The 16,875-nt window shown below is 41.7% G+C and overlaps 1 protein-coding gene and 1 pseudogene across 1 annotated transcript; both read right to left on the bottom strand.

Moving 5' to 3' along the window:
- Positions 1 to 1,414: 1,414 nt before the first annotated feature.
- LOC102822924 lies at positions 1,415 to 1,896 on the bottom strand (annotated as a pseudogene).
- A 2,838-nt stretch (positions 1,897 to 4,734) lies between these two features.
- LOC102822535 (microtubule-associated protein 10-like) lies at positions 4,735 to 7,419 on the bottom strand. Its single transcript, XM_006874169.1, has one exon. It carries the CDS (start codon positions 7,414 to 7,416, stop codon positions 4,735 to 4,737), a length of 2,682 nt encoding a protein of 893 aa, XP_006874231.1. The 5' UTR covers positions 7,417 to 7,419.
- Positions 7,420 to 16,875: the final 9,456 nt, after the last annotated feature.

Here is a 16,875-nt window from a genome sequence, read left to right as displayed (position 1 = left end):
CACTATCCCTTCTTGCTGCAATTGTTGTTATTAGGTGCCATCTACTCAGTTCCGACCCATAGCAACCCTGTGTAGGGTTTCCAAGGCTTCTGAAATCTTTGTAGGAGCAAAAAACATCATCTTTCTTTCACATTAGCTATAATACCTGGTATTACATTATTCTTTGTGAGATGATGTATGTTTTTATTTACAGAAAAATGGAAGACAATGATAACATTTTAATTCCAAAACCTTTTGATATGATTTCTTAAGCGCTAACAAATTGTTTTTGATCATTTAAAATATTAAAAGTGTTTTCTGGTTGTTAGGTGTCCTCTACTCAGTTCCAACCCATAGAGACACTATAAAAAAGTAGTGAAATTCTGCCAGATCCTGTGCCATCCTCACAACTGTTTTTATGTTTGAACCATTGTTGCTGTCACCGTGTCAGTTCATAGTGTTAGGAATCTTCCTCTTCTTTGCTCACCCTGTACTCTTTTTAAGAATGATTCCCTTCTCCAGGGACTGAGTTCCTCCTGACCACATGTCCAAAGTACAAGAGATGAAGTCTAGGCATTCTTGCTTCTAAAATGTCTTACTGGCTGGTGCTCATTTATAATTTGAAATACTTTATTGGTACTAGGCTTGTTGTTATGTGTTGTGGAGTCAGTTCCTACTCATAGCGAGCCTGTACAGGGTTTCCGAGGCTGTAAATCTTTACGGGAGCAGAAAGCCTCATCTTTCTATTGTGGAACAGCTGGTAATACTAAACTGCTGTCCTAAAGGTTTGCAGCCCAATACATAACCACTACGCTACTAGGTTTAGGAGTTTATTATTATACTTGGCATTCAAGCCTCATCTCCAACCTAGGGTTTTCCTTATTCAAAAAAAATTATTTTCTAGTACTCAATAGTATGAACTCACCATATTAATCAATAGTCTCACTGGGTCATGAATCTATCATGCACATTCCCATATTCATTCTCTTTTTGATATTGTTCCCTCAAACATAACATACTCTTCTCATGTATCTAAATCCCATCTATTATAATCACTGAAACCATATTGCCTTGATAATTACTTGTAAGTTAATGAAAATTACACTCATACATCCAAATATGTGATAGATTAAGAGGGTGAGTCAGAAATTAACTGCACTCTGGCTGTAGAATTTAAGCAAATTTTAAAAAGATTAATGTATCATTTTCTTACATAATCTTCTTGCTTTTCAATACATTTTGTCCATCTGCCAACAAGCTTTCATGGGTTTTTTTGTTTGTTTTGTTTTTTTAACAGTAAAAGCTTTTATTATCAAGCAAACTGGGAAACACAATGTGCTTTAAATACTATGTATTTAGGGGGGGGGGGGGGGGAGACACACACCACACCTCCACACATTTGTACACCTCAGCAGCCATCTTTATTTCACTCCTGTTAGGCCATGAATTCATAGGGAATCGGTTCTAGCAGCTCAGGCTCCTTTCCATTGGTTCTCACAAAGTGCGCCTCTCTGCGAAGAGCAGGCTGACACTTTAGCTGAACCCACGTCCCTTTCTCTTTGGCTTCCTTCTTTTTCTGATCATTTTCCTTCACTCGCTTCAGGAAGCTGTCTCAGCTCTTAGAGTGCTTAATATGCTCAATGCGCACATTAATTCTCTTAGCAAGAATCTTGCCCTTGACTTGCTTGTTCACAACAATGCCAACAGCATGCTGGGTCACATTGTAGACTCCTCCAGTTTTGCCTGGTAACATTCGTGGGACATGCCTTTTTGAACTGTGCCCATTCCCTTGATGTCCACAATATTGCCTTTCTTGTAGATTTGCATGTTTGTGGCCAAAGGAATGACCCCATGCTTTCTGAAAGCCCTGGAGAACATATAGCGGGTACTCCGCCTCTTTCCCTTTGTGTTCGTCATCTTGGGGGATTACTGCAAGATGGCGACTCCAGCCGAAAAGCCTTTCATGTTCTTTCATTACAAAATGTTTCAGGCTGAGCTGTGAGCTCAGCATCACATCAATGCATCACTGTCTTCACTTCTTCATCAAAGGTGAATCTTCATCCTCGAAGGGCTGCTTTCAGGGGATCAAACAGGTGACAATCTGATGGAACAAGACTAGGGCTATAGGGAGGATGCCTAAACACCTCAAAATGAAGTTTTGCAAAGTCAGCAGTGTGGACAGGTGTGCAGATGTGCATTGTCATGCCAGATCACAATGCCCTTGGACAGCAGTCCTCTGCACTTAGTCCGAAGTTCAGACTTCAGCTCTTTAGTGAGCATCTCACTGTAATGAACACCACTGATTACTGAACTTTTCTCCTGATAGTGTCCTAATACTGGCCCTTGAGAATCCCAGAAAGCTATCAGCATCAATTTTGCAGCTCATGGTTAACTTTTGAACTTTTCCTTCATCAGTGATTGAGGATGCTTCCTCCCATTCCATACTCTGACGTTTACTCTCAGGTTCACAGTGATGAATCTGTGTCTCATCACCAGTAATGATTTTTTTAAAGAAACTTTTACCTTTGAGTATCAGTCCAAATATTATTTGCAGATGTCCAAATGCTTGTTTATGATCTTTTGAGAGTTGTTTAGATACCCATCTTGCACAAACTTCTCAAAACCCAAGTCAGATTATTTCATAGGCAAAGTCATTGTGATTTACGAAGGATTTGCCACATAATCCACTGTCACTTGTCTATTTGACAGAATCATTTCACATGCACGCTCAATGTTGCCATCAGCTGTGGACATGGACAGGCATTTTAATATAATTGGAGTTTGAATAAATTTTTACTCACTCTCATATATTAAAAACTGAAGTGTAAACAAAGTGTAACACAGACAAAGAATATGTAAATATCTGAACACAGAACAAGGTTTATGTATAAAAATAATGGGAGAACTAATAAGGAAATCATTATTATTCTTTATAAAAACAAAGTTTCAAGCATTAAAAAACAGGAACAGAAAACTACTGAACAATCTCAAAGGACAAAAAACTGAATTTCTATACAAAAAACCCCCCACAAAATTATATAAGATGACATCTTTTTTAAGTTCCCCTCTAGGTACTTCATAAAAAACCCAGAAGGCTGTTTATTTATATCCAGGAAAACAAAAGATATTTCAGTCAAATGAACACCCCCCAAAAGAATTTTCTGTGGATTTATTTTTAGAAGTTATGCTTGTTTCTATTATTTAATTCTAGTCCCTTCCATTCAATTTTAAATGTCTGACCTTCATTCATTAGTTCAGCAAACATTTTATTGCACCCCACTATTTGACTCCTGTTGTGGCGCTGTAGGATCAGCACTCAACTGTGAAACACAAGGTCAGCAATTCAACCCCACCAGCTGCTCCTCAGAAACCCTATACAAGGTCACTATGAGTCGGAACTAACTTATCGGCACTTAACAACCACTACCACTTGCCAGAAACTGAATGTGGTAGGTGTTAAGAATGGACTGTTTGTACACCACAGATATGGTTCCTATCTTCTTCACAGAACCTAATCCTAGTGGAAGAGAAACACTAATCAAGTTATACACATTGTGGTAAGAAAAGCAGAGCATTCTATGACTGAATATAAGACTTCACCTACTGGGAATATGAATTACAATGTAAAAATGCATTTCACTGAGATCAATTCAAATCCTTAAAGAATCAGCAATTATATGAAAACAGTTAAATTCATATAATAGCAGGAGCTACGTTTTCAATACTTCAGTACCTTTAGCATCTGACACAGTGAGTCTACTGCATTTGTTAAATGACTTCATCACACTGTAATTTGAGACCACTCTTATTAACTGGAACCAATAGATCTGTTTTGGAAGAAGTGCAGCCAGAGTGCTCCTCGGAAGCCAAGATGGCCAAACTTCGTCTCTCATACTTCGGACATACTGTCAGGAAGGACCAGTCACTGAAGGACATCATGTTTGGTCAGAGAAAAAGAGGAAAGACCCCCAATGAGATGGATTGGCCAAGTGGCAGCATTGATGGACTCAAGCGTGGCAACAGTAGGGCGGTTGGCCCAGGATCGGGTAGTGTTTCATTCTGCTGTGCATAAGGTCGCTATGAGTCAGTACTGACTCGATGGCACCTAACAACTTATTAACTGGTCTTTTCTCAATGGTGTATACAGTGTGATGCTGTAGGATAAGCACTGGATTGCTAGCCACAAGGTTGGTGGTTCAAACCCACAAACCACCTCCTTGGAAACCCTATACAGGTTTGCCATGATTTAGAAGGAGACCTGATGTAGCACTCTAGGATAAGCACTAGACTGCTAACCCTAATGATGGTGGGTCACACCCACCAAACACTCCTTGGAAACTCTATAAAGGTTTACTGTGAGTCAGAATCGACTCAATGGCACTTAATGACGATTCAGAAGCGACTCTATAGCACTTACGGACAACATGGGTTGAAGGTGACAGGACAGACTGTGATTATATGAAGTCGGTTTTAAAAAGACAGATACTTTATGAAAGATATTTTAGTGAAATACTTTTATTCTTACAAAACAATTTAAAACAACTCTTATCTAGGTTATAAAGTGATTTCATGATCAATACTGTCAGATTTACTGGTAGAACATTAAGCGTCAATGGATTAACACATATTTCTACTTCTTGAAAATAACTGTTCATGTAATTTATGTATTAAAATGTAAAAAGTTATTCACTTTTTCATTAGCAGTACACATTAGTTGTAAAAAACAATATTCATGGTTTTTAAAAGCACATTATTTTAAACCGTATATCCTGGAAGTTTATTTATCACTAATTCACAAATATCTTTGCATTGCTTGGAAATATGAAGTGAACCAACTTCATCACTGTTTTCTTCAAACTGATCTGACGTACTGCTATCCACAGCACTAAGTTCCAATTCTGACAAATTAGATGGCAGGTAAGAACTAACTTGAGATGTCCTTGGGGACTGACTTTTTTCTAAAGACTTGCAACCAGTTTTTGTTTTAAGTTTAATAGAAATGTCTTGATTCCTCTTTACAACTTTAGAATTATGCATACCATATAGGTCTATCTTCTTTTCTTTTTCCTCAGGCCAATGTAATGAAGACGAGTCACTGGTAGAGATACTAGATGCTTCCTCTAAACTTTTCTGAGTCTTTGAAGCATGAGATCTTTTACTTGAGTGCACTGGTAATCCAGCTGAAAAAGGTGGACTAAGAATAGAACTTTTTTCACTGCTATTTTTCCTCATAGATGATGTTGCTTCACTAGACTTACTTGTATGATGTTTGGCATTTTCTTGGCTTCCATCACAACCAGGTAAGCTTCTGCTGGTGTCCTCCGTGGTATAGAAATCTTCAGAATAACAAGGGCTGGTAAAGTCATCTGAATATGTTAGTTCTGAGACATTTTCAGAGCAACTATTTTTATTTATTAGTTTATTTTCACTTCTATCAGCAATGCCATTTTCTGTGGTTTTTACCTGTCTGTTAGCTTTTTTTTTATCTACTAATTTTCTGTCAATAATTGCATCCTGTTGGAAAATGCATGGACTTCGGACTTTCATTTCCACATTTCCTTCTAACATAATTGCATGAGGAAACTTTTCTGAAATGATGGGTTTTGCAGCAGTGATTTCCCCCAATGTACCACTACTGGTTCTATATTTGCTATATTCAACTGTTTGTTTTCCAGTTGCATTAGCTGTGCTAGTATCATCAAACACCCCACTAATTTGTTTTGAAGTGTTACCACTTTCAGCAAATGATGAATCTAAATCTAAACACTGACCTTCAGGTAGCTGATGTGGCTTTTGAACACGTTCTGTAAAACTTAATACTTTAACTTTGGGTGATGGGATGCTGAGTTTCGCACCCAACATTTGTGCTTGCATTTTTCTATACTGTTCTCTTTTTTCATGTACTACCAACATATCAGGATTTGTTTGCTTTAAGCGTAGTTTTAGTGTATTTGTTATGCCATAAAGTAGCTTCCCCTTTGGAACTCGTTTTCTGGGGTTACCACCAGTCTTTTCAAAACACATTCCTTTTTTTGTATTTTCAACTTGATTCTTTCTATACTGAAGACTTACTGACTGTTTCTTTTCCTCTATAGAAAGTTTTTCCTTGTTGGAGTCACACTTACATGTGGATTTGGCAGAGGAGGCTGGTGCCGTCTTATCCTCACTCCTATATAACCAGGCTAGGTGAGGATGTATATGAGTAGGGCTTGCACTGGGCTGAGCGTATAACAAGGACAACTCCACCAACAAAGCATTTAACAAAGGCAGCTGCTTTATAATATTAACTCTAGTTTGTTCAGTTTGAGGATGGCATGTCATTTGACTACTTGCTCCTAGATCCTGAATATTTGTTGGAGGATCCCTAAGAATGGAGGGGGGGTTCTCATTTGTTGTAATATTCACATTCTTTTGAGCATAAGTACATGTTGGGAGATGTGCACATTTTTCTTCCTGAAAAATGCCATTGCGTTCCTCAGGCCCATTCACTTGTGGCACAAAAGTGATTTTACCCAGTGCAGGAGGGGTCTTTTCTTGGACAAAATGAGTGTAGTACAGAGGAGGAGGGCAAAATGTGTTGGTTTCAATGTCCAATTCTTCCTGATTTAAAGGGCTATCACATCTCCTACTGCTAGCATTTGAACAAACAGAAGACTTCATTTTGCCCTTCTCTACAAAATCCCTGTTATCAGCCCTGGCGTCACTGTGATTAACTCCTTCCTTTAAATCTTTCTGTGCATTTGTAGTTTTTAAATCCACCAGATTGCCACCATCAGCTCCTGAGCTTGGATCTGGGGTTAGCTGCCTTGGCCGTGGGTTCTCCAGCAGGACTTGGGAACTAACCTCTCCTGCCTTCTGCTCCGCCAGTCCATCTTCTGCGATGATTGGCCGCTCTAGATGACCCAGCACGTGATTTTCCAGATGAGCCAGGCGGTAGCCCAGCGACAAGTCCCCAATCTGCTTCCCCATAAGGTCGCGCACGGGGTAGCTTCCTCGATGGCTCTGGGAGCAGGTGGATGCTGCGGGCCCCAGCACCTTCTGGGCGGCGTCGGCCAGCGAGATGCTGCAGCTACCCAGGAGCTGCGGAGCGGGGGTCGGGAAGCCGGAGCGCAGCTGCAGGAGCAGCGCGTACAGAGGGGTCTCTAGGAGCAAGCGGTGCAGGGTAGCAGGGTGCAGGCGGAAGAGACAGGCCTTGCCACGTCCGAAGCGGACCACCCCAGGCCGGTGTTCCGAGGCAGGTCCTCCAGGAGGGTAAACCAGTAACGTGGGGAAGTCCAGGAGGCGGAAGGCCACCGCGGGACAGAGGGAGTCTGAAGGCGGCGGCAGTGAGGCCTCCTGCACGGCCCCCGAGGACGACGGCAGCTCTCCGGCTTCCAGGCGCACCCAGTCCACAAGCACCTCCAGCGAGAATAGCCGCTCCGGCAACGACGCCGCCATTGCCGTTGCGGTTGCCTAGGAGACGACGCAAGCGTGCGGCTGGAGGTCTGGGCCTCGCGAGAGGCAGGGAGAAAGAGGCACCGGTGCTGTTATCTCGCGATATTTGAGAGGGCGTTGCGGCGCACTTTGCTGGCTTTAAGTGCCCGCAGGCTCCTCGCGCGAAGTATTTGTTCTTGGCATGTTTGCATGGGTGCATGGTGAAAGCCCTTGTTCTGCCCCAGGTTTGTATAAACCCACGTTTGTTTGACAATAATACCGAGACTGTTGTTGTTAAGTACCGTTGAGTCAGTTCTGACTTAAAGCGATGGCTGTATAGGGTTTCCGAGGAGCAGCTAGTGGGCTTGAACTTCAGACCTTGCGACCAGCTCTTTCACCCGCAGCTCCACACCAGGACTGCAACACCGAGACTATGGGTTGCAAAATAGAGGCTTTGGGTTGTGGCTGGACGCGCCTTGTTTTCTAACAGCAGATCTCATGAAGTTTGGGAGTCAGGACAGATATATTGTAAGGAAACTTGTCTGGGCTCCCTTTCGTCTAACAAAAACCTGCCGCCTGCGGCTGGGTGATTGTCATTGTCATAAAGTGCCGTGAAGTCAGTGCTAGCCCACAGCGCCCGTATAGGGTTTTTGGAGTTCTGGGGTGGCGCTGCAGGCTAATGCTCTGCATTGCAGGGTCAGCAGTTGAAGCTCAACAGCCGCTCCTAGGAAACCCTATTCAGGGTCTCTATAGGTCGGAACTGACTTGATGGTGCTTAATAACAACAATATAGGGTTTCTGAGGTGCAGCTGGTGGTTTTGAACCACCGACCTTGTTAGCAGCCCAGTGGTGATCCTACAGCACCACACCAGGATGCCTGCTTGTCTTGCTGTTAAGTGATGTCAAGTCAGTTTCAACTCACAGTGACTCTGTGTAGGGTTTCCAAGGATCGGCTGGTGGGTTTAAACTGTCATCCTTGCACTTAGCAGCTCAGTGCTTATACTATAGCACTACACTAGGACTCCCAATGTTTGTTGTTAAGTGCCATCGAGTAAGGTCGGTATAGGGAGAGTTTGAACCAGCGACCTTGCGGTTCAAACCAACTTTGCAGTAGTCCAGCACATTAACCCACAGTGCCACACCAGCAACTAGGCAGATGAAACAAATAGAGGAATTTGTTTGTTTGTAATTATTATTTAGGAAGCAAATGAAACCAACCATGAATGAAGACTGAGTTTCAGTGTCTGATAACTCCAGGTAACATTTTGAGGTACCTGAAACACATCCAAGTGGAAAGATCTAAGTTAGATACAGGAGTCAGAAATGTAGAAGAGCCATCTGAGCTGGAAATAGAGATTTAGAAGACAAGACCTAAATATCATAGTAATTTTTTTTTTTTTTTTTTTTTTTTTTTCTATATGTTATCTTGGAACTGTATAGAATGTAATCATTGTGGTTTTAGTGTAATGAATTACCAGGATCCCTGTCTTTCCTAGGGGAATAACTTTAGGGTAAAAAGAAATAAATGAAACTAGCATCATTAACAAAACCACAGGACATGGTAGGATGTTAATTTGTGAAGAAGCAGCAACTGAGTTAGTAAAACTGGTATCTTTTGAGGTAGACTCATACATGGTGTTAGAAAATGTGGACTTGGTTTGGGTTAACGCCTCTACCCAAAGGGATGGATTCATAGGTGGACTACTGTAGCAGGAATTGTAAGAAAATGGCAGCAATGAAATTAAGTAACCCTGACATCCAGGAAAATGTCTTCCAAGGAGCTGTGGTGGTTAGCAAAAGCCAGCAGATACCATGGTTTCACTCCAGTGGGCTTCTACTCAGAAAACTGAACCAGAGTTAGGAAAGTAGCTATAAAGTACTATTGAAGGAAAGGAGGCAGCCCCCCAGTTGTATGTACTGAACAAACACTGATTAGGAGAAGTCTGTGGCTGAGTGGCCATGCAATTACTTAGGATTTACCCTAGAAGTACCAATAATGGGGGCATCTGGCTGACTGTAGACTTCCTGATTTGGTATTAGCACTAAAACCAGGTATGCCCAGTATGGTCGACTTGATGCCTTATAGGACAAAGTAGAACCGTCCCATAGGTTTTCTCAGGCTGGTGTGGCGCTGCGGAATAAAGCACTGGGTCACAAGGTTGGTTTAAACAAGGTTGGTGGTGCAACTCACCAGCCACTCTTTAGGAACCCTATACAGGATCTCTATGGGTCAGAACTGACTCGACAGCACTTAGAAACAACACTATTTAAAGAAGCAAATTTTCACATCTTTCTCCTGTGAAGTGGCTGGTGAATGTGAACAACCACCTTTTGGTTACCAGCCAAGTTTTTAATCACTGCGCCACCGGGACTCAATAAAGAACTAATAATGGTGGTGGTTGTGTGTCATCATGTCAGTTCCAACTCATAGCGACCCTGTCCAGGGTTCCTGAAGCTGTAAATGTTTATGAGAGCAGAAAGCCTCATCTTTCTCCCATGGAACTGCTGGTAATTTTAAACTGCTGAGTGTGAGATTAGAAGCCTGACTCGTAGCCACTACCCTACAAGAGCGCCTTAAAGAACTAATAATACGCATGACTAAAGGGAAGAATGACCTACACCCCATGCTGATATCTATGTGCCAGGAAAGAAGAGAAACTAGAAATGATGTAGCATCCTAAGGCATTGAAAAGATGGGTTCATCATTAAACTAAATGTTGTGTGAGATAGATTGCAGTGGTTTAGTGATAGTTGTGGAACTGCCACTGGCGATCAGAGATGTCGCATAATGGCACCAACATAGGCTTTGAAGTCAAATTGTCTTGGATTGAAATATCAACTCTCTATTAACTATTTAACTCTAGGATAAGTTCAATTCAAGGAAGTTTTCTCACAGAATGTTTCATAGATCCTCAAACTTTGGGGGGGGGGTGTTAAGATGCAGATTATTAGGTCCCACTTCCAGAGATTTTGGCTTACTAGGATTGTGGTAGGGCCAAAACCAAGACACATTTTAAACAAGCTTCTCAGTTGATTCTGGTGCACTTAGTTCTTGGACTATTAAAGATCAGCACAGTGACTAACAAATTCAGATGTTACAAATTTTCATTAGTTATATTGCTGTTTGTGAAATTTGTAGCAGGTAAAACGGTATTATGCATGTCAGCAGTTCGAGTCTACCAACAGCTTTGAAGGAGAAAAATGAGACTTTCTATTCATATCAAGATTTCCCCATCTTGGAAGCCCTACACAGGGTGGCTATGAGTTGGAACCGACTCGATGGTACACAACCACCACCTCCACTAGAGAGAGATCTATGTCATATGTAGTCAGAGCACCCTCTTTCGTGCCTCCCATGTGGAATAGGAAGTCCATGGGTGTCCTGTAACAATGGAGCCTTCCCTGCACCATGCCTCTCCTGCCAAGAACAACAGCAGCTCAATGAGGAGCTACTATCAGGCTGTCAGAGAGATCTCAGGAAACCTTCTGTGGAGGCAAGACACCAAAGCCGTTTTTCTGGTAAAGGGAAAAGTAGTGATAGATTCCTTGGAACAATGCGCACTCCTCATTATGAGGGAGGGCTAGCAGAAAGACTGGAAATAAACATTTTGTTCTATTGGACATAAGGTCACACTGAGTCTGTACCAACTCAGCGGCTCCTAACAACAACAGATATTTTAACCTAGGCCATATTGTCAAGACTAATGTAGACAGCTGGCCTATTGAATGGATTCAGATTTATGTTGCGTTTCTTTTTAAGGGCTACCCATATAATCAAAGGAGTCTTGGTGTGGCACTGTGGCTAATGCGTCAGATTGCAAAATTGTTTTAACTGCAACATCAGTGGTTCAAGCTCACCAGCTGCTCCTTGAAAACCCTATACAGGGTTGCTATGGGTTAGAATTGATTCGATGGCACTTAACAACAAGAACAACATAGGATCTAAGGAGCCCTGGTAACGCAGTGGATTACCAACTGGGCTACTAACCTAAAGGTCAGCAGTTCGAGTCTACCAGTCACTCCATGGCAGCAAAATGAGGCTTTCTACTCCTGTAAAGATTTACAGCCTCAGAAACCCTATACAGGGTCACTATGAGTCAGAACCAACTCCCCGGCACACAACCACCACCACCCTATAATCAAGGAGCCCTGGTTGGGAGATGGGATGCTAACTGCAAGGTCAGCAGTTTGAATCTACTAGTCTGCACGAGAAAGATAAGACTTTCTGCGCCCATAAAGCTTTACAGTCTCAGAAACCCTATACAGGGTCACTTTGAGTTGGAACCACTACCACCACAATGCATGCTCCTTAGACACAAGGATGGCAAGACTTTGTCTCTCATACTTTGAACGTGTTGTCAGGAAGGACCATTTCCTGGAGAAGGACATCATAAGGACATGATAAGGTCAGCAAAATAGAGGAAGACAGTCAATGAGATGGACCGACACAGCGGTGTCAACAATGAGCTCAAACATAGCAGGAATGAGGATAGCGTAGGACGCAGCAGAGTTTCATGCTGTATGTGTAGGGTTGCTAAGAGTCAGAACCAACTTGACAGCACATAACAGCAACCACCCATATAATTTGTTGATGTTTGTTAGTGCAGTCGAGTTGGTCCAACCCATAGCGACCCTGTGTAGGGTTTCCGAGAAGCGGCTGGTGAGCTTGAGCTGCCGACCTTGTGGTTCAAACTGACATTATAGTCCAGCGTATTAACCCACAGCGCCACATCAGGACTCCACCCATATAATTTAGAGTTCTCTAAAAGATAACCATCTTCTGCTTTCATAATTAGTACGATACCTCTTGGATAAGAATCTTCATATATTTATTATCCAAAATGTGAAAATTAGTCCAATTTTCACTTCCTACTTCTCATTCAGTTCTAACTCCAGTGACCAACATGTCACTTTCTCTGTTACCAGTTACCTGGAGCTAGGTCATAAGTCACAAGTTAAAAGACTATTATCTTTAATAGTGTCAAGTACTTCCTACTATAAGTCCTGGTGTGGCGCTGTGGGTTAATGCACCAGACTGCAAAGCCATTTGAACTGCAAGATCGGTGGTTCAAGCTCACCAGCTGCTCCTTGGAAACCCTATACAGGGTCGCTATGGGTCAGAACCGACTTGAAAGCACTTCATAACACCAACATGGCTTCAGAAAGCTAACCACAAACTGAAAAGCTTTCCCTGGGTTCCATTACTTTGGCCTACTGGCTCCGACTACTGCATTGGGTGTGATAATCTGCTGGAATGACTCAGAATTCACAGGAAGTAGTATATGATTATAAACTTATTATGACGAAAGGATACTTACTAGGATTATCATGTAGAAGAGATGTATAGGTGAGGTCTGGGAGGAAAGCGGTGTGCCAGCCTCCCATTGCCAGCCAGGAAGCTTTCATGTTCAGGGCTTTAGAGGCCTCAGTCATTACGTGGTCATGATTGCATCTTTACTGCATACGCATGATAGGTTAAATCTTGCTTTCCGAGATTAGTTCATATCTGGTGTTACAAGATGTCTTTCTGTTTGACCAGCTCCATCTCATTACACAAATCCTCAGGTTTGGAAGTAAAGGCAGCTCAATTTCTCTGGAAATTTCAAGGATTGTTTCTCAGGAACCAAAGACAAAAGCCAAACGGATTTGTTTTGTTTTGTGTTATAAGGTGATTCATCACCACACAGATGTCTGTCTCATCTTTCAGTAGTCTCTATTCATAGACTGAAGCTAGGTGTGCACTAGTGTAAGTCTACACAGATCTGCAAGTTTGTCATGCCTAATATAGGCACTTGGAGTCCTGGTGTGGTACTGTGGGTTAATGCACTGGACTGCAATGTTGGTTTGAACTGCAATATTGGCAGTTCAAGCTCACCACCCACTCTTTAGAAACCTTATACAGGGTCGCTGTGAGTTAGAACCAGCTCGATGGCACTTATCAACAACAACAGCACTCCACTAGGTTCTCTACACGGTCTCTTAATTGAATCCTCATAGCAACCCCATGAAATGATTGGTACACCCATACTGAAACTAACACTTGAAGAGGTTAAATAACACATATAAATCGATACAGCGGTGAAGCTGGCATTAGCATTTAGTTCTGCCTGATTTTAGAAAAGAGAAAAAGCTCGTGGTCAATCCACTAAATTCCTTTCACTCACCTAACACCACAAGGAAGCAAAGCGACAAATCTAGAATGTGACCCACTTTGTAACAAAATTGAGCCAGTTTAAGCAAGTCAGCAGCCTGGCAAGAAGACAAGAGAGGAAGGAGAAATTCCTGCAAATTAAAGTCTCAAGAGACATGACAACTAAATATAACGTATGGGCCTTCTTTGTATTTTGACTCAAACAAAACATCTACAAATTAACATCTTTGAGATAACAATACGGACAATCTGATTATAATACTAGTATTAAAAATAGACACAAATCAGGTGCCAATGAGTTGATTTGATTCTGAGTCATGGTGACCTATATGTTTCAGAATAAGAATGAGCTTCATATGACTGTGAACTTCTGGAAGGAAATTGCCAGTCCTTTCTTCTGACGCACCTCTGGGTGAGTTTAAACCACTAACCTTTCAGATAGTAATGGAGCACTTAACTTTCTGCTCAGATGATACAAAGAACTGCTGTTAAGGTTGTGTGTTAATCTCATTATTTAAGAAAATGTCCATGCATTACGAGACTAAAGTAGAAATCAAAGGCCAATGCCTGGAACTGGCTTTACAATAACTCAGAAAAACAAGATACAAAACCATGAAATAGGTAAGCAAATGTAGCAAAATGTTGATTACTAATGGGATCTATGCGATTTATTTATGTTATTTATCTATGTTATTTTGTGTACTTTTGTGTATGTTTGAACCCTATCATAGTTGTTAAGTGCCGTCGAGTCAGTTCCGTCCCATAGTGCCCCTGTATAGGGTTTCCGAGGAGCAGCTGGTGAGCTTGAACCACTGACCTTTTGGTTCAAACTGACCTTGCGGTCCAGCGCATTAACCCACAGCACCACACCAGGACTCTCCTATCAAAGTAAGATAAAGTAATGTATTTTGTTTCATGAGTTTCTCACCAGATCAGTTGTAACAGCCTATGAAGCTAACATTCCTTGAGTTAAGCACCATTGCTTCCTTACTGTAGAAATCGGTGGGAGGGCTCCAAGGATGCTTCTTTCCCTTCCGGGAGTAGTGAGTTTCAGGCTTCCCAGCACGAAAGTCTGATGGCTGTCCCAAGTTACCACTTAACATGCAGTGGATTTGTAAGTAGGTCATCTGGTAAACAGCAGCCCCTTCATTTATAGATCTTAAGGCCAAGCGTATTTGGAATTCCTCTAACCTCACTTCATTTCTCAATGTCACCCTCGGCAAGAGGACAAGAGTTGACTCAGCATAATTCCGGCAGCAAGAAGCCCCCTCTCTAGCTCTCCTTTTGTGAATATATATCTGGCTGCTAACCTCAAGGTCGGCAGTTCGAAACTACCAGCTGTTCTCTGGGAGAAAGATGAGGCTTTCTGCTCCCATAAAGATTTGCAGCCTCAGAAACCCTGTACAGGATCACTATGAGTCGGAACCGACTCCACGGTACTTAACAACAACAACAACAACATTTTCATTTACTCTCATTTACTCTCTGAACTCCAAAAGCATTTTAGAGTAACAGATACCATTTACATGTAAAATAGCTTATTTTTCCATAAAATACGAATGTGTTCATCATGCCTTGAATTGGAACTTCATAAGGGAAATTTGGCTCTGTAAGTGCCATGCTTCATACAAGGGCAAGTCAAAACATATTTCTGTAAGATCAAAGAATTTTTAAAATAAATCAAAATGTGGTTATCGAAATATTCTTTCTTAACATATTTCTGAGTTGGTTTTCCCATCTGTAACCCTTACCTGGAGTCCTAGTATGGTGCTGTAGAATAAGCACTGGACTGCTAACCACAAGTTTGGCAGTTTAAACCCACCCCTCACACCTCAGAAACTCTACACAGGGTTCCTCTGAGTTGGAACCAACTGGATGGCACTTAGCAACAAGTCCTTCTTGGAAGATTCTGTGGTCTTAGATTTATACTACATCAAAACAGCAGTTTGGATATACTTGAAGGACTCAAATTTTGTTCCTTTTAGTTTAGTCTTTGAGTTTGGGGACAGTAAAGAAGTCAGAATGGGCAGAATCAGGACTGTAGGGTGAATAGGGTAATGTTTCCCAACAAACCACAAGGTTGGTGGTTCAGACTCACCAGGCACTCCCGGAAACGCTACGCAGGGTTGATATGAGTCAGAACTGATATGATGGCACTTAACAACCACAGTGCCCTCAAAGGCCCAGCAGGAGCATTATCAGAATGGAAAAAAGGCCTTGGTACTGCTGTCCTGTCTTTTTCTCCCCAATACAGTTTTCAATTTTCTTAACATTTTTTCTGTAGTGCCCATGATTGTCCTGTGTCTCTGGAAACTATCTGTAAGTATTGTTACTCCTTTGGAATCCTTAAAAACAGTCAGCATCAAATGTCCCACATGTGTCAATTTATCATTCTGTGGTGGCATGTGGGTTTCTGTGATTCTGAAAGCTGTGACATTGATGGTTTCAGAAACCAACAGGGTCACCGATGTTGGACAGGTTCTAGTGGAGCTTCTAGATTAAGACAGATTGAGAAGAAGGAATTGGTGGTCTGTTTCTGAGTGACTAGCTACTAAACACCTTTTGTGTAGCTGTGAAACATTGTCAGATTTAGTGCCAGAAGATGAACTCCTCATGCTTGAAAGGCACCCAAAATGAGTGGGCAAGAACTGCCTAAAAGTAGAGTCGACCATAATAATATTAATGGAACAAAGCTTTTAGGACCTTAATGTGCTGATGGAGCATAACTTAAAAAGAAACAGCTGTAAATATCCATTCATAATCAGACCATGGAATGGTCTAGGAAAATGGAACATCATAAAAAATGAAATGGAGCACATAAAGATTGATCCCTGGGAAATCAATAAACTGAAATGGACAAGTATCGGTCTTCTTGAATCAATCATTTGATTTACTATGCCAGGAATGGCAAATTCAAGCGGAGTGCATCATAAAAAGCATTTCAAGATCTAGCTTGAAATATAATGCTGTTGGCCTACAAGGAAGATCACGTAATACAAATATTATTCAAATTTGTGCACTAAACACCAAAATCTATGGTGAAAAAGAAATTAGAGAATTCTACCAACAACTTCTTCCATATGAAATTGATGAAATATGCAATGAAGATACATTGATATTACTGGTGGTTGGAAAGCAAAAGTTAAAAAAAAAAAAAAGGCATTTGTTGTTGTTGTTAAGTGCCGTCAAGTTGGTTCTAATCCATAGCGACCCAAAATGGGGTTTCTGAGGACTGACTGGTGAGCTTGAACCACTGACCTTGCAGTTCAAATGGACTTTGCAGTCCAGCACATTAACCGACAGTGACACACCAGGAGAGGGGATAGGTAGTT

Source organism: Chrysochloris asiatica, unplaced genomic scaffold (assembly GCF_000296735.1).
Source record: "Chrysochloris asiatica unplaced genomic scaffold, ChrAsi1.0 scaffold00265, whole genome shotgun sequence".
Taxonomy (NCBI): Eukaryota; Metazoa; Chordata; class Mammalia; order Afrosoricida; family Chrysochloridae; genus Chrysochloris; species Chrysochloris asiatica.
The sequence above is the reverse complement of the archived record's forward strand: the minus strand, read 5'-3'. Positions and strand labels throughout refer to the sequence as shown.